General features: G+C 44.9%; 1 protein-coding gene across 1 annotated transcript in view; it reads left to right on the top strand.

The window, feature by feature from the left end:
- LOC121584778 (RIMS-binding protein 2-like) overlaps window positions 1–25,049 on the top strand; it is a 133,845-nt gene that overhangs the window by 64,412 nt on the left and 44,384 nt on the right. The window contains exons 3-7 of the mRNA XM_041900889.2: window positions 17,048–17,137; window positions 20,461–20,583; window positions 22,907–23,011; window positions 24,072–24,122; window positions 24,727–24,747. Of these exons, the coding sequence (XP_041756823.2) occupies window positions 22,910–23,011; window positions 24,072–24,122; window positions 24,727–24,747 (174 nt within the window). The 5' untranslated portion in view covers window positions 17,048–17,137; window positions 20,461–20,583; window positions 22,907–22,909. The remainder of the gene's footprint in view (window positions 1–17,047; window positions 17,138–20,460; window positions 20,584–22,906; window positions 23,012–24,071; window positions 24,123–24,726; window positions 24,748–25,049) is intronic.

The following is a 25,049-nucleotide window of genomic DNA, read 5'->3' as shown; positions in this document are numbered from 1 at the left end:
AACAATACAGTACTGTAAAACAAAATGCAGTGTTCCTCAACTTGCTTGCTTGTACTGTAAAAAGCAAAACATAGGAGTGATTACTATACTTCTACATTTTCATCCACTCTGTCTTGTGGATTTGGCCACAGGTTCTCATCTACATCACAATGGATGTTTTCATTAGCCAAACATCTTGGAAAAAACCTTCGGGCATGGCGAATCCAGGCCTGACACTGGTCTGCCGTGATGTCATTGCTGTCACGATCGTCTAAGGAAACGGACCAAGGCGCAGCGTGTTGAGCGAACATGTTGACTTTATTCAATTAAAGCAACCACGAAACAACAAAACAAATGACGATACGTGAAGTCCTCTGTGACACTGACAGAACATGGAACAAAAACCCACAACCCCAAGGTGAAAACACACAGTTTAAATATGGCTCCCAATCAGAGATAACGAGCCGACAGCTGACACTCGTTACCACTGATTGGGAGTCACACGAACAACCAAGACAACACACCCAAAGACAACCAACCAAAACACAACAAAACGAACACACCCTGGCTCAACATACAAAGTCCCGGAGCCAGAGCGTGACAGTACCCCCCCCTAAAGGCGCGGACTGCGACCGCGCCTCAAAAACCCCCAAACAGGGGAGGGCTGGGTGGGTGTTGCTCCTCGGAGGCGGCTCCGGCTCGGGCTTGACCACCACCCTTCCTCAATCCCCCGTGGCGCCCCCGGTCCGATCCGACCCAGCTGGTAGGATCTGGACTGACGACGCGTACCCGGCTTGGCGCGTGAGGCAGAAACGGACCGGACCTGGCTGACGATACGCACCCTAGGCTTGATGCGTGGAGCCGGAACGGGCCTCACCAGGCTGACGACTCGCATCCCTGGCTTGGTGCGAGTAGCAGGAATGGGCTGGATCAGGCTGACGGCTCGCACCCTTGGCTTGGTGCGAGTAGCAGGGACGAGCTGAACCAGGCTGACGACTCGCACCCCTTGGCTTGGTGCGAGTAGCAGGAACGGGCTGGACCAGGCCGACGCACTCGTACCCCTGGCTTGGTGCGAGTAGCAGGAACGGGCTGGACCAGGCTGACGACTCGCACCCTTGGCTTGGTGCGAGTGGCAGGAACAGGCCGGGTCGGGCTGGCGACGCGCACCGTAGACTTGGTGCGGGTGGCAGGAACAGGCCGGACCGGGCTGGCGACGCGCACCGTAGGTTTGGTGCGAGGAGCAGGAACAGGCCGGGCAGGGCTGTCGACGCACACCGTAGACTTGGTGCGTAGAGCAGGAACAGGCCGGGCAGGGCTGTCGACACACACCGTAGACTTGATGCGTAGAGCAGGAACAGGCCGGGCAGGGCTGTCGACGCACACCGTAGACTTGGTGCGTAGAGCAGGAACAGGCCGGGCAGGGCTGTCGACGCACACCGTAGACTTGATGCGTAGAGCAGGAACAGGCCGGGCAGGGCTGTCGACGCACACCGTAGACTTGGTGCGTAGAGCAGGAACAGGCCGGGCAGGGCTGTCGACGCACACCGTAGACTTGATGCGTAGAGCAGGAACAGGCCGGGCAGGGCTGTCAACGCACACCGTAGACTTGGTGCGTAGAGCAGGAACAGGCCGGGCAGGGCTGTCGACGCACACCGTAGACTTGGTGCGTAGAGCAGGAACAGGCCGGGCAGGGCTGTCGACGCACACCGTAGACTTGGTGCGTGGAGCAGGAACAGGCCGGGCTGGGCTGGCGACGCACACCGTAGGCTTGATGCGAGAAGCAGGAACAGGCCGGGCTGGGCTGGCGACGTACACCGTAGGCTTAGTACGTGGAGCAGGAACCGGCCGGGCTGGACTGGCGACGCACACCGTGGGCTTGGTGCGTGGAGTAGGAACAGGCCGGTCCGTACTGGGAACACACACCACTGGCCTTAACCGGGGATCAGGAACGGGCCGGACCGGACTGGTAACACACCTCAGTCTCTCACGCCGTGCCACAACAACTTCCCTCCCTCTACTCGCCAATGGCTCCCGTAATCCGGTAGCCTTCTCTCCACGTCTCCCTGTGGCAGCCTCCTGCTGCCCAGCCGCCCAAGCCATGTGCCCCCCCCAAAAAACTTTTTGGGGTTGCCTCTCGTCCTTCCGACGATGGCCCTGCTGACGACGTTGCTCCTCTCTCCGTCGCCTCTCCACTGCCTCACTCCATGGCCGGCGATCCATCCCGGCCAGGATTTCTTCCCAAGTCCAGGACCCTTTATCGTCCAAAATCACCTCCCATGTCCATACCCTTGGCTCCTGGACACGCTGCTTGGTCCTGGTACGGTGGGTTTTTCTGTCACGACCGTCTAAGGAAACGGACCAAGGCGCAGCGTGTTGAGCGAACATGTTGACTTTATTCAATTAAAGCAACCACGAAACAACAAAACAAATGACGATACGTGAAGTCCTCTGTGACACTGACAGAACATGGAACAAAAACCCACAACCCCAAGGTGAAAACACACAGTTTAAATATGGCTCCCAATCAGAGATAACGAGCCGACAGCTGACACTCGTTACCACTGATTGGGAGTCACACGAACAACCAAGACAACACACCCAAAGACAACCAACCAAAACACAACAAAACGAACACACCCTGGCTCAACATACAAAGTCCCGGAGCCAGAGCGTGACAATTGCATGCGTCATCCATGGCCTGGAGAAGAGTGACTTGTTCATGAGGGCGCCTATCATAAACCTTCCATCTCCATGTGGAGAAAAATTCCTCAATCGGGTTAAGGAAAGGAGAGTATGGGGGTAAATACAGGGTGGTAAATCAGCATCCAGCTCCATCACCCTCTACAAATACATTTTGGAAAGAGATTTACTGATTACTGTACAATGTAGAATTATTAGGGAATTTTATTACAACAGCCATCTTGAAACTGAACATACCTGAACATACTCAGTCCTCATTTGCTTCACTGTCTGCATTTCTTTCAAAAGGCACACGGGATAGTTGTTTTAAAGACACCTGGTGCCTTTTCAGCATGCGTGCAATAGTCGGCAAATTTATGGATTCCACATTGTTAAACATGTCTTCATTGTCCAAGATATGCTGCCAAATTTCTGTAAGGCGAATATCATTTCTGGCCCGAACCAAATCGACCACAGCCTGCTCTTGTTGGTCAGTCAGAATTTTGCATCTGTCTCCCCTATTTGGCCTAGTCTCAATTCTACAGTAAGAAGACACTTGGTCACATCACCTACTCTGTGATACACATTGGTATGCAGTCATTTGACAATTGAGAGTAGCATAATGTTTAGTGCATGCTGAGGACTTACCGGGCCTCATTGCGGAAAGGTCTGATTATTGAGGCCACGGTTGACCTTCTGAGGTTTGGTTGTATCATTGTAGCCGCCTCAGTCATTGTCATGCCATGATTTATGACATGGTCTACAACTATTGCTCGGATTTCGTTGGACACTCTTTGCTGTTGCTGCCGCTGTCTTGGTCCGTGGCCTTGTCCTCTACCACGTTTCCCCACATCAAACGAAGCCCACGACCACCTCTCAGAAGGGGTGCTTGTCCTCTGCCATTCCTTTGACCAACACGTCTTCCTCGTCTTCCTCCCACCACTGCTTGACCTCTATTGTGACCTGGATCGCCTGCCGGCTCCATGTTACAGTACGTATCGCTATGTTGTTGCAAGTGGATCCCAATCAATTCTTTATATACTCGTTCCACAATGTGAACTCAATCATCAGTAACGAGTTGGCAGAATTGGACAAGCAATTACAAGGGCCTGCATCCATACAGTGCAGTACTGTCAATACTGTAAATAGTCTGAAAAGGTGGTACATGGGACAAAATAAACGCTGTCTGATAAAGAATGATGATGAAATATTACATCCATAGATAATGTAGTCTAATTGGTTCATGCTCCACGCTAACTGGTGACAATGAATCTCGTTATCTTTAAACTTTCATGATCTAAACATGGAATATTGTTTGTCTGTTTCCATACAACTATGCATTAAGAGTAATGCAACAGTTACTTATCATTTTGAGCAGTTGTATCAATTGATAGTTGGATAATTGTAATGAAATTAATAGACACTCATCTGAAATGTAATGTGTGAATTGCCTTTTGAAATAGTAGTACTTTGATGTTAAGTTGTGTCATATTGAACAGGTGATTTTTGTTAAATGAACAAATGATCTTAGTTTTATGTGTATTGTATCCAAGCAATTGAAAAAAGTGTTAGAGTTTTGAAAAATTTGCATTTTGATCATTGGTTGTGAGTTTTGTGTCTAGAGTTTTGAAAAATTACGTCAAGGTTCTGAAATTAGTGCCAAAGTGATTGTAAAAAACTGTAGTACATGTGGGCGTACATAGAGGAAATATTTCACTCTACTGTTTATCCTCTGTTGTGTATGTATTTATATTAATGTCATTGTGGCCCAAACAATAGATCCAGCTTAAGGGGGTTTGTCTCCCTCATCTGTCTTCATTTAATGTGCAGTAAACGCCTATACACTTTATCTTGGAGCTCATTACTCACAACGGCAGCCATTTGAATCTTTTATTGGAGGGATTTTTAATTGAACATTGGCTGGTGTGTTCCAAACAAAGGAGCCCGAGCAGCCTGAGAGCTGCGTGTGTGTGTGTGTGTATTTGTCTGTGTGTGTGTCTGTGTGTGTGCGTGCGTGTGTGTGAAATATTCCTAGCACTTAGCCCGATGTCAAGCCGTCTGGTTATAAAAACTGTACACATTATAGTGGCACCCCAGGGACACAGAGAGAGACGGAGCTGATTGTGGTGAGCGTGTGTGATTCACTCATAGTTAATAATGTAGATGGTGATTACAGAAATGAAAGAATGTAACCCTCTCTACTCATAACCACATACAGCACGCACACACAGACACACGCGCACACACACACGCATGCATGCATGCATGCACACACGCATAATTAAACTTGGTAGACTGGTTGTGATGGATAGGGGTGGTTAAGGATGCAGTCATAGCAACTGTCAGTTGCCTGGGGTAAGCAACACAAGGTCAAAGAGCATGTATGGGTCAAAGCAGTGTTCATTTTGGCACTCTTTTTTGGAAATTATAAAGTCACATTTTTGTCATTTTAATAATGATTTAGTCAAATTATTGTCAAAATGACGAAAACAGTGGGCCATTTTAGTCAACTAAATGCCGTTTCATTTTAGTCACATCACATTTGTATTGCCTCATTAAGCTACAGTGCCTTCAGAAAGTATTCATACCCCTTGACTTATTCCACATTTTGTTGTGTTACAGCCTGAATTCTAAATGGATTACCCCATAATGACAAAGTAAAAACATGTTTTTAGACATTTTTGCAAATGTATTGAAAATGACAAACAGAAATCTAATTTACATACACTACCAGTCAAAAGTTTGGACACCTACTCATTCAAGGGTTTTTCTTTATTTTTACTATTTTTTACATTGTAGAATAATAGTGAAGACATCAAAACTATGAAATAACACATATGGAATCATGTAGTAACCAAAAAAGTGTTAAACAAATACAAATATATTTTATATTTGAGATTCTTCAAATAGCCCCCCTTTGCCTTGATGAGGCAGCTGATGTGTGCCGGGTGTGGTGCGTCCTTCCCACTGCTACACAGAACTGCGCTGTGCATCTGTGCTGCTAATACTAATTGGCTTATCACTGAAAATCTCTCAACCTCTCCAAAAACTCTTGTCCAGTCCACTTAGTAGTCTGATTTTAGTCACAGAGATAATCTTGTCTCGTCTAGTTTAAGTCAACTGAAATAAAAAATTATTTTGTTTATTTATAGTTTTTTCTGGGTATATTTAGTCAGTTATAGTCTCATCAATTGCCACTGAAAAATAGGTGTTTGAGACAAATATTTTAGTCACAATATTTGTTGACGGAATTAACAATGGGTCAAAGTGGGTCCCTCCCCTTCCGTCCGCTCTCCTTCTGCCTCAGACATATTGCTAGAGAACCCCTGTGCCAACTCAAAAGCACAACCAACATAGAATCCTATTGCATAAAAATCACTTTATTTTCAATAATAAAACATAAAAAACATTCAGACAAACCAGGTAGATTAAACAAGTAACTTTCTATTACAAAGTGACAGTATATGTATTTTTATGAAATATAGGGAAAATCCCAGGTTGAAATGGATGATGTGCAAAGGAATGTGTTTTCATATGCATTATGTGCTGTGGTCTTCTGGTGGCTATACTAATGGTTATTGTAGTCCTGTCTAGGGATCTAGCTCCATTCCACCAGGGAGTGTACAGTAGTGGAACATATTGACACAGTTAAAATCCCTTTGAGTTCTACACACTAATCTTAGAATATCCAGCTGCACTTCCTCTGCACCCTTTCACTCCCAGCATGCCTACAGTAGAAAGCACATTCCTCATTAACACTTCACAGCAATCAGTTAGCTGGAGCTCAATCTACTGAAGACTAGAAGGAAACAATATTGACATAGGCCAGTTGCTGTTCACAGTTAGGACATGGGTTTTGATGTGTTCAAGCCTGTCAAATGTGTTGATACATTGGAATGTATTAACATTGCAGCTAGAAATAACAACACTAGGGCTTTCAAGGTGCCCTTAATTGTTTGATGGGGACTTATTTTGAGGTGATACCTGAACCCAGTAAAAGGTAAATGCTGATATAAAACATTTATATTGTACCAGGCAGTCCACCTGAGAATTCATCCATTGCTTCTGCCTGGCACCTACTACCATACCCTATTCAAAAGCACTTAAATAATTTGTCTTGCCCATTCACCCTCTAAATGGCACACATATGTACAGTGCATTTGGAAAGTATTCAGACCCCTTGACTTTTCCCACATTTTGTTACGTTACAGCCTTATTCTAAAATGGATTAAATTGTTTTTTTTCCCCTCATCAATCTACACACATACCCCATAATGACAAAGTAAAAACAGGTTTTTAGAAATTCTTGCAAAAAAATACAAAACTGAAATATCACCTTTACATAAGTATTCAGACACTTTACTCAGTACTTTGTTGAAGCACCTTTAGCAGCAATTACAGCCTCGAGTCTTCTTGGTTATGACGCTACAAGCTTGGCACACCTGTATTTGGGGAGTTTCTCCCTTTTTTCTCTGCAGATCCTCTCAAGCTCTGTCAGGTTGGATGGGGAGCGTCGCTGCATTGCTATTTTCAGGTCTCTTCAGAGATATTAGATCGGGTTCAAGTCCAGGCTCTGGCTGGGCCACTCAAGGACATTCAGAGACCTGTCCCGAAGCCACTCCTGCGTTGTCTTGGCTGTGTGCTTAGGGTTGTTGTCCTGTTGGAAGGTGAACCTTCGCCCCAGTCTGAGGTCCTGAGCACTTTGGAGCAGGTTTTCATCAAGGATCTCACTGTATTTTGCTCCGTTCATCCCCCGATCCTGACTAGTCTCCCAGTCCCTGCCGCTGAAAAACATCCCCCCATCATGATGCTGCCACCACCATGCTTCACTGTAGGGATGGTGCCAGGTTTCCTCCAGACGTGATGCTTGGCATTCAGGCCAAAGAGTTCAATCTTGGTTTCATCAGACCAGAGAATCTTGTTTCTCATGGTCTGAGAGTCATTTATGTGCCTTTTGGCAAACTCCAAGTGGGCTGTCATGTGCCTTTTACTGAGGAGTGGCTTCCGTCTGGCCTGATTGGTGGAGTGCTGCAGAGATGGTTGTCCTTCTCTAAGGTTCTCCCATCTCCACAGAGGACTCTGGAGCTCTGTCAGAGTGACCATCGGGTTCTTGGTCACCTCCCTGATTGCTCAGTTTGGCCGGGCAGCCAGTTCTAGAAAGAGTCTCGGTGGTTCCAAACTTCTTCCATTTAAGAATGATGGAGGCCACTGTGTTCTTGGGGACCTTCAATGCTGCAGACATTTTTTGGTACCCTTCCCCAGATCTGTGCCTCGACACAATCCTGTCTCGGAGCTCTACGGACAATTCCTTCGACCTCATGGCTTGGTTTTTGCTCTGACATGCACTGTCAACTGTGGGACCTTATATAGACAGGTGTGTACCTTTCCAAATCATGTCCAATCAATTGAATTTACCACAGGTGGACTCCAATCAAGTTGTAGAAACATCTCAAGGATGATCAATGGAAACAGGATGCACCTGAGCTCAATTTCGAGTCTCATAGCAAAGGGTCTAAATACTTATGTAAATAAGGTATTTCTGGTTTTTTTAAATGTCTAAAAACCTATTTTCGCTTCGTCATTATCGGGTATTATGTGTAGATTGATGAGGGAAAACATTTATTTAATCCATTTTAGAATAAGGCTGTAACGTAACAAAATGTGGACAAAGTCAAGGGGTCTGAATACTTTCCAAAGGCACTGTATGCAAAATTGCAGCATCTTTTCCCACTGTGAATCCTGGGACCACTTATGGGAGGCTAACATTCACGCCACCTGTTTTCTTTAACTACATATTGTTATTCTCCGGAAGACTTTGTGTTCAATTGACAACTCAATTATACAGCTGATCGATAGATGGGTGGTGTGAAAACCAGCATTGAATACCCCAGGTGCTTGACTGGGAAACACACCTCATGTGGGGAAGGAGTATCAGCAGCTATCATGTGGATGCTGCCTGGCCTGGTGGCAGAGGGGCTGCTGGGAATGGAGGCTTTGTCTGAACTTGTATCTCACTGCATTTCATAGGAGGGACTCTGCAGAGTGCATGGTATTATAACCCAGCCTTCTCTGTGGAGGGCCAAGCTATTTCATGTTTTTCCTTGCTTATGTTGGACATTTGGTGTGAAGGTTGAGTCTCACAGTGTCACGACTTCCGCCGAGTCTGCATCCCCTCCTTGTTCGGGCAGGTTTCGGCCTTCGGCGTCACCGGCTTACTAGCTACTGCCGATCCATTTATCATCACTCCATTTGTCTTGTCTTCAATCACACACACCTGGTCCTTATTCCCTCATTAGTCATGGTATAAATGTTCCCTCTGTTTCCTTGTCTGTGTGGGTGATTGTTTATTGTGGAGGTTTGTGAAGCTCGGTGGAGCTTGTGTATTGTGTATCGACGGGAGTATTTTCCCGTGTGCCTTGTATTTTCCATTGCGCCTGTTTTGTGCCCTGGAGTGTGTTTGACGCATTTCTGCGTAAACCTGTATTTTGCGGATTAAAGCCTGTTATTCTGTGATTTACCCTCCTGCTCCTTCTTCAACACCACCTCATCACACACAGACTTGAGAGGCAGGTGGTTGACACCTTTATGATGGCACGTGGATGAAGAAGAAAGGAGTTGAATGGACTCTTTCTCCCTCCCTCTATCTCTCTTGCCCCCCTCTCACATGCACACACACACATACGCTCACACACTCTGAGACAGCACTGAAGAAATGAAAGGCTCTGTCCTCCACTGACTAGTCTCACTGTCAGACTGTTTTCTCTCAGGACACTGTTGTCATACTGTGGCATGACTAAATTAAAGTCATTGTCCCTGACAAAACAGAAAAGCCACACACAGCTACAGTCTTTTATTCTTCTCAGGAGACAGATCAGCAGGAAAAGGGTGGAGTGTGAAGCTCTAAGGAGGGGTTGAAGAAACAGATTAAAACATGTCAGACTTTGGTAAGTGCTCTAAAAATACCTCTGGCTCTCACTCGCTGAAATGCCAAGAGTCTCAGTCCCATTGATTTGTACCTGAGAGAGCGAGAGAGAGAGAGCTTTGCCCCATATCATCACGTACACACAGAGCTCCTGGCATTCTAGAGGTGATTATAGAAATGAAAAAAATAGGCTCACATTAATTGGATTTGCATGTGTAGCATAAACAAATTAATTGAACATTAACTCTGCTGCGTTCTGATAATGCGAGGATGTACAGTATTTATGCATTCGTGTTTATTCTGCTCTTTGCACAGATGACAATATCCACACTGTTTATATATTCTACAAGCTACAATACATTATAGAGATATACTGTACAGTTTATATATTCTACAAGCTACAATACATTATAGAGATATACTGTACACTTAGCTAGTAAGATGTATCCTTGGGCCCTGGATATGTTGGCACTGATGTATACAGTATAGTTCATGCTGTGTAGATGTCATGGTTGTTCACAGAAGGAGGTCTGAGATGTGTTACACAAGCCCTCTGCTCCCATGTGCTGCTCTCTGCCTCTCTCTCTGCCTCTCTCCTCTGCGTCTCTCTCTGCCTCTCTGCTGCCTCTGCACCCCCAGGAACGTTTCTCATAAAGTAGCAGAAATGTCAGTGTGCCTTCTGGGCTGGCCTTGACTCTATACAAAGGGTCAGGGAGAGAAGAAAGGACAAGGCAGAAAGCAGCCAGTGCTGAGAGAGTAATCCACTCTGACATTTAAGGAGGAGTTTTTCTCCCTTACCTTGACATTTTCAAACATATACAGTATTTCATCAGGATGGATAATGGGAGCTTTTGCTGGGGCTATTCAAAACACTCTCTCTCTCTCTCTCTCTCTCTCTCTCTCTCTCTCTCTCTCTCTCTCTCTCTCTCTCTCTCTCTCTCTCTCTCTCTCTCTCTCTCTCTCTCTCTCTCTCTTCTCTCTCTCTCTCTCTCTCTCGCTCTCTCCTCTCTCTCTCTCTCTCTCTCTCTCTCTCTCTCTCTCTCTCTCTCTCTCCTCTCTCTCTCTTCTCTCTCTCTCTCTTTCTCTCTCTCTCTCTTTCTCTCTCTCTCTCTCTCGCTCTCACTCACTCTGTCTCTCTCTCTCTCTCTCTCTCTCTCTCTCTCTCTCTCTCTCTCTCTCTCTCTCTCTCTCTCTCTCTCTCGCGCTCCTTCTGCATATTTCACATGTAATAACATAGTAGGTTTTTGTGCTTTGGAATAAGCTGTGAAATCTAGATATAGCGCATGGACATTTTCTAGAGATTCACCTATGTCTCATTGTGTTGTATTGCAGTGTATTGTTTTACATTGCTTGTCACGTGCAACTGAGTGCATGTCTGACTACAGCTCATGTCTCATCATATCAGTTTAAGCATAATTTCTTAACCCAGAACCAAATGTTGTGTGCGCTAGCTAGCTAGCTACTCGATTTGATGACATTTGTTTACATTTATGTTAAGTCTGTCACAAGAGACTAGTTTAAGCATGACATTTGTACTGTCATTGTATTTGTTATTCATATTATTCTATAGTAATTGTATATGTATAGTTTTGTCATTGCCGGATGTATTATTCATGCCAACCTGTTTAGAAAGGAAGCCCAGAATAATGTAGATAGACTGATTTAAGCAACACTTTGTGTGCATTATTTTCTTGTGGAGGTCTGCAGGGTGCTGGAGGGTAAGGTTCCATCAGTAAGCTAAATGGTGCTGCCTGTTTGCAGCTGGACCATTAGAATTCACTGGTCGCTGCCCCAAGGCCCTCCTCTTTAGAGGGGCTTCCTTTGTGTGTGGTGCTCTGCCCCAAATAAACACTCCATTAAGGCTGTATGCTCTGCGTGCTCCTGCTCATGTTCCCTCCCCACAGCACAGCACAGCAGCACTCCACTCCACCGCGCTGCTCCCCTGTCTGTCCTGTCTGTCCTGTCCTGTCTGTCGCCATTGTCAACCTCCTCAGTCCCCGGGAATTACCCAAAGGAGAAACTGTCCCCAAATGACGTACATAAATGGCAGACAGGCTAGCCTTTACAGAGACTTCAGCGCTGCTCTTATCTCCTCATAGACTGAGCTGAGAGAGAAACAGAAACACAGCCAGGCAGCTGGGCAGACACAGAGACACGACCAGAGGCAAGCAGTCCATGTTAGAGTGGAGGGGATGGGGGGGGGGGGCAGGCATTAGTGTCAGTCTGTTTGGTCTATGCTGGCTGACCTCTCTGTGTTTCTCTCCAGGTGAATGTAGATGCAGAGCCAGGGTCATTTCAGTGCACTAGTCAGTCACTAGTTAAAGACTGCCTAAACTCTATTTTGCGATTAACATAGCACACATTTGAGTAAAAACAAAACACTTGATGTTGGAGTGTGTAGTAGACTGTGTAGTATAGTGAGTGACAGTGTTTAGTGGCAGGGCCATCTGGCACCTCATCCTACCCAGTAGGACCCATGGACAGAGTGTGTATTTTACTGCTGCCCTGATCACTGATGTGGAATAAAGCATGTCACAGCCCATAAGGACAGTCACCTTGGTGATGGACATTAGCCATACTAACACCACCCCAATATTCATCTCTGCACACACAGTACAGAAGGCTGTTAAAACAACATGATCTATGAGGCAGCTTGTCTTATCAACTACTTAACCAAAAAGTCTAAACACTAGACTGCATTTAGTTCAACTGAGATAAACAATAATATAGCCATTTGCTCAGTAAACTGAGGGAAATGTGTGAGGTATCAGGCTGATAATTTTACTTAATCCAGCTATTGGCCTCATAGGCTAGTAATCTTCTTGGTGAGGGTTTGTAATATCACCATGGTTTGGCATACAGCATACAGACGGGAAACAGGGGAATTTGTTAGCAGCATGGTTGTTGATATGGTTTCTCCTACGGGTGTGTGTGTATTTCTCTCTCAGAGATGAACTGATATGTTGATGTGTGAAATGCAGCATGTTTCTGTGGTCATGAAGGCTTCATTACATCTGAGCACTCATTGATTATTTTCAGGGGTTGTTTACAAACACAAAGAACAATGTTTGTGCAGTAAGCTATAGGCCCAATACATTATCACCACATATTGGCTTTGCTTGAATTGCCCTGTCAATGCAAATTGTATTTCTATATTTGAGGTAGGCTATATGATCACACAGGTAATACAGCCGTTGTTGTATTACTTGTGAGGCACAGCTGAGTGAGCGAATATTTAAATAATTTGCTTTTTATTTTACTGGGCTGATGGTGCCTGCATCTGATGGCCAGTCTCAGCGGAGGGAGAGAGCAGCAGACTGAGGGTCCGCCTCTCAATATCCCTCCGCTCTCCATTTCCTCCACTGACACTGACCAAAAAGGGACACGTTTTCCAGCTGATGGCGGAACTCCAGTCGCACTGCATTATTTCTGCCTCATGGACACATTCATGTTGTTACTCCTATGAACAGAGAAAGTGAAATATTCCTCGATATTAAAAAAGACCCAAGCCACTAATAATAACAACAACTCAAGCCTATAGATACACTTTCCTGCTCATTCATAACAGCCTATTTACTGTATGCTTGATCCGACAATGTGGTCGGAGGCGCCGTATGGATGCTGTGACGCAATAGCAAAGCCTCTGGAGCAGTGATGCCAATTTAGCAATTTTGTTGCTAGATTTAGCAACTTTTCAGACTACCCTGGCAACTTTTTTTTCAAACAGCAACTAGCAACACATGTAGCTACTTTTAAAAACGTATTTGGAACTTTTAGCAACTTTTGAAAAGTGACTCAAACGCTAAAATGCACGCATTTTCCCTCTAAATGACACCAAAATGATTTTCTCTGTCACACTCAGTCACAACACACGTACCTGGCTGCAAAAGTACATTGTGAGTGACGTCAGCAGCAGGCGCTCAGCTCGTGCACAGGCAGCAGCAGGCCAGCCAAGCAGCACAACAACCTGGAGAGAGCTGGAGAGAGATGCCTAGCGCACACATCATTATTTGAGTTAAGTTGCTTGTTCAATAAGATATCATATATACCTTGTTATTAACTTGTACCTATAATTGTTGATCAGTTAGGTAGCATGTTAACTAACTACCAATAGACTGCTTAAAACTATAATTGTTCAGAATGTGTAGGTTTACTAGTTAATAAGAAAATAAATAAAATGTAATTGTTCAATAATGTGTAATTGTTCAATAATTCAATGTGTTGTGTTTAAAAATACAAATATCTGATCATATAAAATGTGTTGTGTTTATATTACTTTTACAAATACAAATATGTGATAATAAACAAACAAATCTAAACTAACAGATGTCAAATCATATTTGTTGGAGAGATGGCCAGTCAATTTGAGTAACGTTATTGTGTATTCTATGTAATGACGCAGTTTTACGTTATTACGTAATTACGTCATCGCGCAATGCCATCACAACGTAATTTAGCAACTTTTAGCAACAAATCGACCTGCCTCTAGCAACTTCCCCTGAAAATGAGTTGGCAACACTGCTCAGGGGGCACGCAGAGGCCAATTTGAGCTCTGCACGGAATCGCCGTGCGCCTCTCAAAATGTGTAACAATGCGGAGGGCTCCATATAGCTCCGCATTGTCATGATTGGTTGACGGTAGATGAGGGCGAGAGGTCCTGTATAAACATAAACTCACTTCCTTGACAACTTCCTTCACAACAGCTCTGCGCTGCTCTGTGAAGCGCAATAAGTATGAATGCCCTGACTTCTGCAGAGGCCGTATCACCGTAAATGCTGCACAGCCAAGGCAGACATCAGAGTGACCATGCAGCGCCTTTTACTGCTGCAGTGCTTGTTGTAGCGCTGAGTGGAAATAGGAAGAATGTGCATTTTATGGCTTAAAAAGTGTTGAATACAAAGTGTTGACAGTACTGAGTAAGAACTTAAACATGAACTCACTCATAAAAACAGGAGTTCTTAGCTTTCTTTTATGCCTGCTACATTACTGCAGACACGGTAATCTGAGCCATCCGATTGGCCATCAGTAGGCCTATGGTGCACTTGATTTGCTCTCTGGGCCAGCTGGGAAGGCAGAGTTTGTACCTTCAGACACATGAAATGGTTCAACATGGCAACAGTTCGCCTACCCGGTGCAGGGCAGCTGCATCATGTGCACCTAAGATTTTATCGTTGGGTTTTTTACTGAAATGTTTGTAGATCGACTAGGAATGCCTTGGAGATGCACCAGTTGATCGCGATTGACTGGTTCGCGACCACTGCTCTAGAAATTTGAGTGAAGTTCAATCTCGTCCTTCTTTCTGTGGGCTGATATATCTTCTGCGCGGCTGTCCCGGGGAGCTCTGCGGCAATCTCGTACAGTGCCTCTTATTGTTATAATGACCCCTCACTCAGCATTAATGATGCAGCAGCATCTCTGTTTTGTTTTCAGTTGGTCTCTGTTGGTCTCACTTCAAATAAATGTACACCTGGACCTGTGTCCTTCAGAAAGCCAACCTACATCAGCTCTGAGTTGGAAGGGATCGATTTACGTGTATTGAAATACCAATGCAAACATGTGCTTATACAAGAAAGATTGGAATTGACTCGAATGTATTGATGCAGTTTGAAACGCCAATGTTTTTTGATGAGAGGGAATTGAAATGAATGGAAGTACAGTTTTATACAGTTATTAGTCATCTCAAATGTTTTCTGCAAATTACATCCAAACATTATGAGACGACTGGGTATTCTAGCTATTGTCTGGTTTTCCTGTTCACTACGGTATTTTTCAGACAATCTACAAGCATTACAAATCATTCAGTGAAATTAATAATCAGAGTATTGGGTGTAGCTAGAACATCTCACTCTGCCGTTCTCTCTCTCTGGTGTTGCTAGCCTCAGCTTGGCAGAGATGGAGCTCGTGCATGTTGTGCATTCAGCGCAGACACTGCCTGTTATTGTTATGATGACCCCTCACTCAGCATTAATGATGCAGCAGCATCTCTGTTTTGTTTTCAGTTGGTCTCACTTCATATACATGTACAACTGGACCTGTGTCCTTCAGAAAGCCAACCTAAATCAGCTCTTAGTTGAAGGGATCGATTTACATGTATTGAAATGCCAATGCAAACATGTGCTTATACAAGAAAGATTGGAATTGACTCGAATGAATTGATGCAGTTTGAAACGCCAATGTTTTTTGATGAGAGGGAATTGAAATGAATGGAAGTACAGCCAGACTTCTGCAGAGCAAAGCGGTGTCACATGTCTCTTTAAAGTGTGCCCTCTCTGCACTGAGATGGCCATTTCTTCTGTCTGATGTGTTATGACATGTTCTAGGGCAGGGGTATTCAACTCTTACCTTACGAGGTCTGAAGCCTGCTGGTTTTCTGTTCTACCTGATGATTAATTGCACCCACCTGGTGTCCCAGGTCTAACTCAGTCACTGATTAGAGGGGAAGAATGAAAAAACGCAGTGGAACTGGCTTTGAGATCCAGAGTTGAGTTTGAGGGCTCTAGGGTGTGATATCTCTCTGTTAGGCTGTGTAAGTGTGTGAGTGTGTGAGTGTGTGCATTTGTGCCCGTATATGTTGTGTTTTCACAGTTCACATTTGTCCTCTATACCAACATGTCTAACCTTCATAAGTAAAACATCAGAAGATTCCTGGGCAACACAGTGCACTGTCAATAGCCATTAAAAGACACACACTGTACTTACAGTAAATCTATCATGCATGAGCGGCGAAGGCTTCTTAGATCCTTGCAGAACAATACTGCCTTTGCTTTGCCTGCCGCTGTAGTTAAAGTGAACTGCACATCACAAAAGAGAGAAGTTCTCCAGTTGACACTCCAAATTGCATCTGCGGCACCCTCATGGTTGTTGATTGAATCTAATTACGTTTTCCTCCTCTGCAATGAAGGGATGTTTTTTAATCTCCCCCTGACACTTGGTAGGAAGAAGGGCGGGGGAGGATGCCATGGGTGTGTAGAGTGGGTATAAAAATGCAAATCTTATTTGCATTTGGTTTCAGTGGAAGCATTACTTGGTTGAATATGCCATTTTTTTCTAGCTGTTTCTCTTCCCACCAACTACATCTAACGCATTGCAGTAAGATCTGGTGTTTGTGTTTTTATGTAAACTGTCATATGGAAATGTTGGTTTTTGATGAAGGCATGTTGTTCCTTTAGTCAGCTCACTGGGCACAGATGTCAATTCAATGTCTATTCCACGTTGGTTCTATGTCATTTCATTGAAATGACGTGGAAACAACATTGATTCAACCAGTGTGTGCCTAGTGGGATGCTTCCTAGGACAGATGAGCAAACCACCAGTGGATGAATAACGCAGCACCTATGGCTGCAACACCGTCTGCTCTGTTGAGTACAGCAGCAGCTTACACTACTCTACTGGCCTAATCAGAAGCTCCTCTCCTCTGAGGTCTAAACACTGTTCTCTATCTGTTCTCTGTCTTCCCTCTCTCTCCAGGAGAATGAGCTTCAAGATGTTCTCCAGGAGAAAAAGCACTTGAGTCACCACTTGTTCAACAATAGCCAGAAGGCAGTCCAAAATGAGCAGGTAGGTACTGTAGGAGAGACAGCCACACCGAAGATGGTTGCCATGGTGCTGTAATGGCAGCATAGTCTGAGAGCTCCTGTAAACATTGTACATATTTAGCTGATTTAAGTGTTATAAATTATTATATTTTTTGTTTGATAACTCATTGAATTTGTATCAAATATATTTAGTTGCCTTGACCAACAGAGTGGCAGAATTTATGGCAGATCGATTTGTTTGGTTTGTTAAACTAGCTCTATAGCTAACTGTCTACTGCATTCAAGAGATGCACAGCACCAGCTTCTATTTTCAACCACCCAAAGTGAGAGGACTGCAGTGTGGAGATGGCAGAGAGCGCTCCCTCGTAGTATGAGGGTTACTTTATATACTGGACTGATGTTTGGTGAGCTTTTAGTGCCTGTATCGGCAGCAGAAGAAGCATCACCCAAGTTGGTGCTACACATTGCCAGTGGAGGAGTTGTACAGTTGCTACAGAGAGCTGACGACTGCGAACAACAACAGGACCAGCTAGCCACCATTATCATCAAACCTGTTCCCTCCTAGTACCATCCAACTGGGCTGCCAGCAGAATGACCTTCACCAAGAGCAGTCACCATCTGAACCTGTCAAGACTAGACTTCACTCCATTTCTTTCTTCTTCAACTAACTTTTATCACCTTTTTTCTTTTTGTCTGTATACTGCAATTCTGCTTTTAGCTGTTAATGTGCACAAGACAGACTAAATAATAATACAAATACAAAAATACTTTTAACTAACCCAAGATACACCACAGCCTGTTGTTTCCAATGGGAGCAAATACATCATAGCGGGCAGAACAAGTGTAATGAATACTCAGGGAGAAAAAGGTGTAGATTCACACGCAGAGTGCGGCAGGTGTTTATTTCGGCTTCGCAGAAGGCAGGAATCGTGGTCACAGGCAGGCAATGGTCATACACAGGTAGGCAAACAGGTAGGTGAATCAAAACTAGGACTGAAGACTATAACTGGTTCTCACAAACGAGCTAGGAAAAGGCTTAGTAGAGTCAAAATGAATAATACCTCACAAGGCACAAACAGAAAGAACTGAACTAAATAAGGAGCTGATGAGACCAGGTGAGTAACTAACACAGGTGAAATCAATGAACAAAAATGAAAGACAGGGCTACGTTCAAGAACACAAAGAAACAGGGCTACGTACAAGAACACAAGGTTGACTAAGAAAATAAATACAGAACCTTACAAGGAAGGAAGGATGTGGGCAGAGCACAGCATGAGCTCGTGAGATCCTATTTGCGCGTTCTGCATATATTTCCATTAGGGAACGCCTACTCTGTGAAGTGTGCGTGTGCAATAACTCAATGCGCCCTCGCACTCCTAAACAACGCAATTTTTTAAAACTTTGTCGAAGGGTAAAGTCTACAAAACTTAGTCCACTCTGTTCGTAACATTCTAGTTTTGGGAACAGAAAACTATACTGAGATCAAATGTTTTATCAATGAGAAAATTTGCAGAATGTCGGCCAAAATCCATCTCGCTCCATCTTCTCCCACTGCCAGCCACTGAGCTTCCTCTCATCACCATATTTGCTGGTGATGGGAAATGCCAACCGGATGCTTCAGATTTATACATCCAGCGAAATATCTGGCTCATTGTTCTATCTGTGGCTACAATGTGCTGCTGTGATTTATGACTACACAATGAAACCTCTGCACACACCGTCTCAGGGGTTCACTCCATTTCCACTCTCTACGTCTCCACTGGCTGTTTATAATGGTGTTTTTGTCATGTGACTGGGACTAAATGATCAGGGGTTTTCGTAATAAAAGGCGGTGGGCTTGGGTTCTGCTCTCTCTGTCTTTACACTTCCTGTCTTATCAGAGCGCTGTTTGCATCACAGTGGAATACTGCCAGAGCTGCCCTGGCCTCTCTCTCTCTCCTGTTATATAAATGAATGGGTTTATCTTCCTTAAGCGCAGTGCTGATACTGAAGCTGCTAGTGTCTCCAGCCTCATCTGTAACATGGCTAGAACCCTGAGCCTCTGATTGTATTTGAGCACTTCCTGTGAGCTTCTCACACCTCACAGACCTTCCTTCCTGCCCAGCTGATAACACCAAGACAGGGGTCCTCTGTATCGATCATCGAAAGTCTTCTGTATCGACACTAAGGCAATTTCCTGGAGGAGTTGATTGTCAGGTAGCTGCTGGGTGTGGAGGGAGTTGAGGAGGGGGATGCTCGTTATTAATGTCTAATCAGAACACTAGGCTCTCAAACAAGACAGCCATCCGTCAGTGTTATCACTGAGGCAGATATGAGGGCAGATATTCGACCTCCCTCGCCTCGCCTGCACCTCTGTGTTCCCTATCATCATCTCTTAGAGTGATGACGAGACTAGTGAGAAGGGGCGGAGTGTGGTAGTGTAACGGCACCTCCCATCTGCACTCCCACTGGCCCGTCTGTCTGAGTTGGCTCCCCTACTACACCATACTGTTCAGTCCTATCTGGCCAACTTAGCTGAGACACAACAATGCCTTTCATCCTTCTACATACAGATCACCCCCACTGTGTGGAGATGGACCACTGACTCTGAAGTAGCTCTCTGTGTTGTTGTTGTTGTAACAGCCTCCTTCCTCCCTCATTAGTCAGTTATGTATTCACTAAGGAAGATTACCTATACATGGCTTCACTAGTCACCACTAACCTTGTTTGAGAAAAAACACATTATCAGGGGAGGAGATGGCTACACCACGGTCTGTGTGAGTCATAGTATAAATGGTGTGATTACATGGCAGCCATCCCCTTTCTAATTGTATTTTACAGTAGCAGTAGCTATAGTAGTACACTACAAAATACAACTTAATTCACTTAACTCTGTTCGGGTTTCCTTGTTGAATAAGAACTAAGCATTACAAGTGTATACAATAGTTGATCCCAGACCCAGTGTCATGCTACAATACACATCTATGACAGTGAAAACTGTTCTGTTACTCCACCATTATTATACTGTAGCTATCATCATCCAGTCAGTCAGCCAGTCAGTCAGCCATCCAGTCAGTCAGCCAGTCAGCTATCCAGTCAGCTATCCAGTCAGCCAGTCAGTCAGCCAGCCAGTCAGCTAGCCAGTCAGCTATCCAGTCAGCCAGCCAGTCAGCCAGCCAGTCAGCCAGTCAGGACAATGTTGTGTGTAATTGTGTGCTATTCTTTGGGTGCTGAATTCAGTCGTTTTTGATGAAAACATAATTTTATGTAAAAACGTCATTTCCGCCCACACTAGTTGCCGCTCAACTCCATTGTGGAGTTGAGTTTAATCAGCTACCTGTGTTGTGTTGTGCTCTGTGGGTGCAGGTGAAGTCAGAGTATGAGCAGCTCAAAGAGACCCTCGGTGCTGTGACTCAGGAGAGAGATTCAGCCCTGCGGGAGAAGACCCAGCTCCAAGGCAAACTGGAGAACCTAGAGCAGGTGCTAAAGGTGAGAGTCTGGAAACATAGATAACCTTATCTTATATCTACTGTATATCTACTGTATGTCTACTGTATCTCTACTGTATATATGTGATTAATAAGAATCCTAGCCCTAGCTCAGGTTGTTTTACAGAGCCTGACCCTCTGCCAGCCTCTACCCTTCCCTGACCACCTCTCTATCTTCCTCTCCTCTCTCTCTCTCTCTCTCTCTCTCTCTCTCTCTCTCTCTCTCTCTCTCTCTCTCTCTCTCTCTCTCTCTCTCTCTCTCTCTCGTTCTCTAATATCCCTGACCTGTCTGTTGCCTTCCAGTGCCGATGTGGGAGGAAGCTTGACCAGAAGCTGTGAAAGACTAGGAAGCTTGGAGCAGTCTGTCCTCCCCACGCTTACCCCTCACCCCTACCCCTCCATCCTCTGTAGGTCCTCTGTAGCTCAACTGGTAGAGCACGGCGCTTGTAACGCCAAGGTAGTGGGTTCGATCCCCGGGACCACCCATACACAAAAATGTATGCACGCATGACTGTAAGTCGCTTTGGATAAAAGCGTCTGCTAAATGGCATATTATATTATATTATTATATCCCCTTCCCCTCCATCCCCTCTCTCCCCTGCTAGATTGATCAGGTATCACTGCCATGTCCATCTGTATGGGGAGCAGCCCCTGTAGCCCCATTTTGAATGCTTTTCTCCACCCCGGTGGCCATGCTAGCTCTCCCTATTTCTCTGGGCTGCTTTCCTATGACACGAAAGGCCACCTGGCTAGGACCAGTCCAGTATGAATGGCCACCTGGCTAGGACCAGTCCAGTATGAATGGCCACCTGGCTAGAACCAGTCCAGTATGAATGGGCAGCTGGCTAGGACCAGTCCAGTATGAATGGGCAGCTGGCTAGGACCAGTCCAGTATGAATGGGCAGCTGGCTAGGACCAGTCCAGTATGAATGGCCACCTGGCTAGAACCAGTCCAGTATGAATGGGCAGCTGGCTGGGACCAGTCCAGTATGAATGGGCACCTGGCTAGAACCAGTCCAGTATGAATGGGCACCTGGCTAGAACCAGTCCAGTATGAATGGGCACCTGGCTAGGACCAGTCCAGTATGAATGGGCACCTGGCTAGAACCAGTCCAGTATGAATGGGCACCTGGCTAGAACCAGTCCAGTATGAATGGGCACCTGGCTAGGACCAGTCCAGTATGAATGGGCACCTGGCTAGGACCAGTCCAGTACGAATGGGCACCTGGCTAGAACCAGTCCAGTATGAATGGGCACCTGGCTAGGACCAGTCCAGTATGAATGGGCACCTGGCTAGAACCAGTCCAGAATGAATGGGCACCTGGCTAGAACCAGTCCAGTATGAATGGGCACCTGGCTAGAACCAGTCCAGTATGAATGGGCACCTGGCTAGAACCAGTCCAGCGCACTGTGGAATGTGGGTGTGCATGATGAGGCGCGTCTATGAGTTCAGTGGATATGTGGAAGGGGTGGGAGAGGGGAGAGCTGGGGTTGGGTATCACTGTTCATGATGACAATGTCACACACAGGCTTGATGACATGAAATAACCCAGGGGATAGATGTATATTGGACGGCATGAAAATGTCCTTTGCTTTCTTCCCCCTATCAACTCTGCAAGTGTGTGTATTTTTATGATTCTTCACATTTAAATGAAAGCAATAAGATGACTGGATGGCACTTTGACATGATGGTTGAGGAAGGCCTTGCATTTAGCCTTTGTTTTGTATGGCTTCTTTTGTTGTTATGGATGACCACGGACAAGTGAGCACGCCTTGGAGTTTGCTCACCCTTTTCATATAACTAAAAACCCTGTATTGATCATGCAAACACATCATTGCTTAGGACAGCTCTTCTGTAGTGAGACATCAAACACAGGTATTGTGTTACCCAAAGGGTGCAGCAAACTGAAAACGGTTGATTGATGATTGGTTGATCATGCACAGCAAAGCTTCTCCAGTTCTCGTCCAAACATGTTCAAACATTCATTCTAGTATGGATTTTGAAGTTAAGATCCAGGCTTTGGGGGATCTCTCTAATTTAGATAATTTGAAACAAGCTGTAAATTGACATTGGTCATTGACATTTGTCACATTGGTGTTTTGACATAACATCTGCCTAAAGTGAGGTGCAAGACTTGGAGGTCCAGTAAAGTGTCAACAAGCTCAGTATTTGTAACATAGAAGCCAGGAGTTTGTTGAGGACAGAGGACTGGAGACTTGTGGTAGCCTGATGTCATGGGTTTTTAGTTCTACTAACAGCAGTCCTTTCTATGACCCCCACTACCCTCCCTCTGTCTCCCCCTCCCCCTGCCCTCTGCGGACAGCATATGCGTGAGGCTGCAGAGCGGAGGCAGCAGCTAGAGTTGGAGCATGAACAAGCCTTGGCTGTACTCAATGCAAAGCAGCAGGAGATTGACCTTCTGCAGAAGGTAAGGTCACCATGCCAGCGCTAGCGGCACAGGGAGGGGCGGCCCTCTTGTTAGCCCAGACCAGTGCTGGGTCAGAGGTCAAAGAGCTTTGTGTTGAGCACTGCTACAGCTTTGGCGTATCCTCTTAAATCTGTCTGTCTGTCTGCCAGCCCCCCAGGCTGTGGGGCGAGAGAGAGAGAGAGTGCTGGAACCAAGCCACTCAGTAACAAGCTCTTTCCCTGCTACGGGGAGCAGACAATACAACTTTAAAGTTAGATCAGACTTGACGTTTTTTGTTGGCTTGCTAAAAGGCTGGCCCGGATGATTTGACGTTTTGCCTTCCTCCTCTGAGGAGAGGAGCTGATGTCAAGCAACAACTCATCTGGAATCGTCAGCCTCTCGCTCTCTCTTTCACGCTCTCACACTCTCTCCCTCTCGCTCTCTCTCTCTCTCCGTTTCTCTCTCTCTCTCTCCGTTTAACTCTCTCTCCATCTCTCTCTCTCTCTCTCTCTTTCTCTCACTGCCTGTGCTACTTATTTTAGAGTTGGCCATAAATACGCTCTGTTTTCTCTCATTAGCAAAAGGAGCTCATTACAGCGTTATCTTTCTATAGAGACACTGGCTGCTTTCTGCATCTCTACAATTAATTGCCTCCGAAGTGGATTCATGAAATTGGAAAGTCTGCAGATGTTCTCCTATTCATGTGGAACGTTAGTTTTCTCAACAGATGTTCCCAGTCACATGAAGTAAACTAGCATGCATTATTTTATGTTTATTATACACTACAGTGGGTTTATATCACACAAAGATGAATCTTCTAGAATAGCCCCGCAATCTAGTTTCAAGAGAGCACTACAGAAGTATATTGAAGATACATTATTAATTGTTTGTTATAATTGTTTGAATGTTTACACACCATTGTTTTCATAGATGGCCTTCATAACAGCTCAAACACAGCATTTTCTAACTTGTTTAGTGTTTTTTGGTGCTGTCCAGCCAGTTCCCAATGGTCTAGTTGTCCAGTTGTTGAGATCATGGGTTGTATGTGTGTTGAATGTAACACAGATGTTATGTTTTACAGGCTCAGGTTGAGGCTAAGAAGGAGCATGAGGGCGCCGTCCATCTGTTAGAGGTGAGTGTCTGGGCACTGGGGGGGGGTGACAGGAGGTTGGCTGGCCGTGTTGTGTGTGCGTGTGCACATGAGTGTGTGTCTGCTGTTGGAGTGTGTGTGTATGGGTCAGCCTGCCAGTCGGACATGTGTGAGCCCGGGGTCATTTTCTACTGGCTCTGTCTGTGAGACCCTGTGCACTCTGTTGAAGGTTGTGAATGTGGCATGCATAAAGACCAAGACCAGGTGGAATAATAGATTCTTGCCCATGATGACTTTATTTTGATGATTTTTAAAGTCTAAACTGTATACCCATGTAACTAGCAGTGCAAAATAAGAACGGAACAGTGCTTTTGATATGACACATTAGCTTTTGTGTTTTTGTAAATGTCTATTCAGTATATTCAAACAATATTATGTCGACATACGTCGTTATTGATCATTATATTATTGAAAATGTGTGGTTGTTTATTATTATTATTAACAAATACTTTTGCATTAGTGCTACAGAAAATCGTATGTTTTGATTTCAAGGTGTGTATGAGTGTTCGTATGTGTAATTGTGCTTAATTTCTTTCCTACATCTTTTTTTCACTGTGTTATTGGTGTGTGTTTTGTGCATATACAGAACCACTTGGACAGCATGCAGGTATTTCAGAATTGTTTTTATTTACTTGATATTTTCATCTCTGCCTGTACAATACAATATACATCAGGGATATATCCCCCTAGTTTTTGGCTCTTTGGAAGTAAATTATGATGGAATTACATTTCAGAATTGGAAGGGCAACGTTTTGGGGATTAAATTGATAGTCACATTTTAAGCATACACCACACCAAAGTGGCAGTCCATCAAGAGGTCATTTTCATAAGCTGATTTTGATGGGAGATATTGCTTTAGATTTACAGTGCATTCGGAAAGTATTCAGACCCCTACAACCTTATTCTAAA

The sequence above is a fragment of the Coregonus clupeaformis genome, chromosome 16, assembly GCF_020615455.1.
Source record: "Coregonus clupeaformis isolate EN_2021a chromosome 16, ASM2061545v1, whole genome shotgun sequence".
NCBI lineage: Eukaryota > Metazoa > Chordata > Actinopteri > Salmoniformes > Salmonidae > Coregonus > Coregonus clupeaformis.
This window is presented reverse-complemented; position numbering and strand designations above follow the sequence as displayed.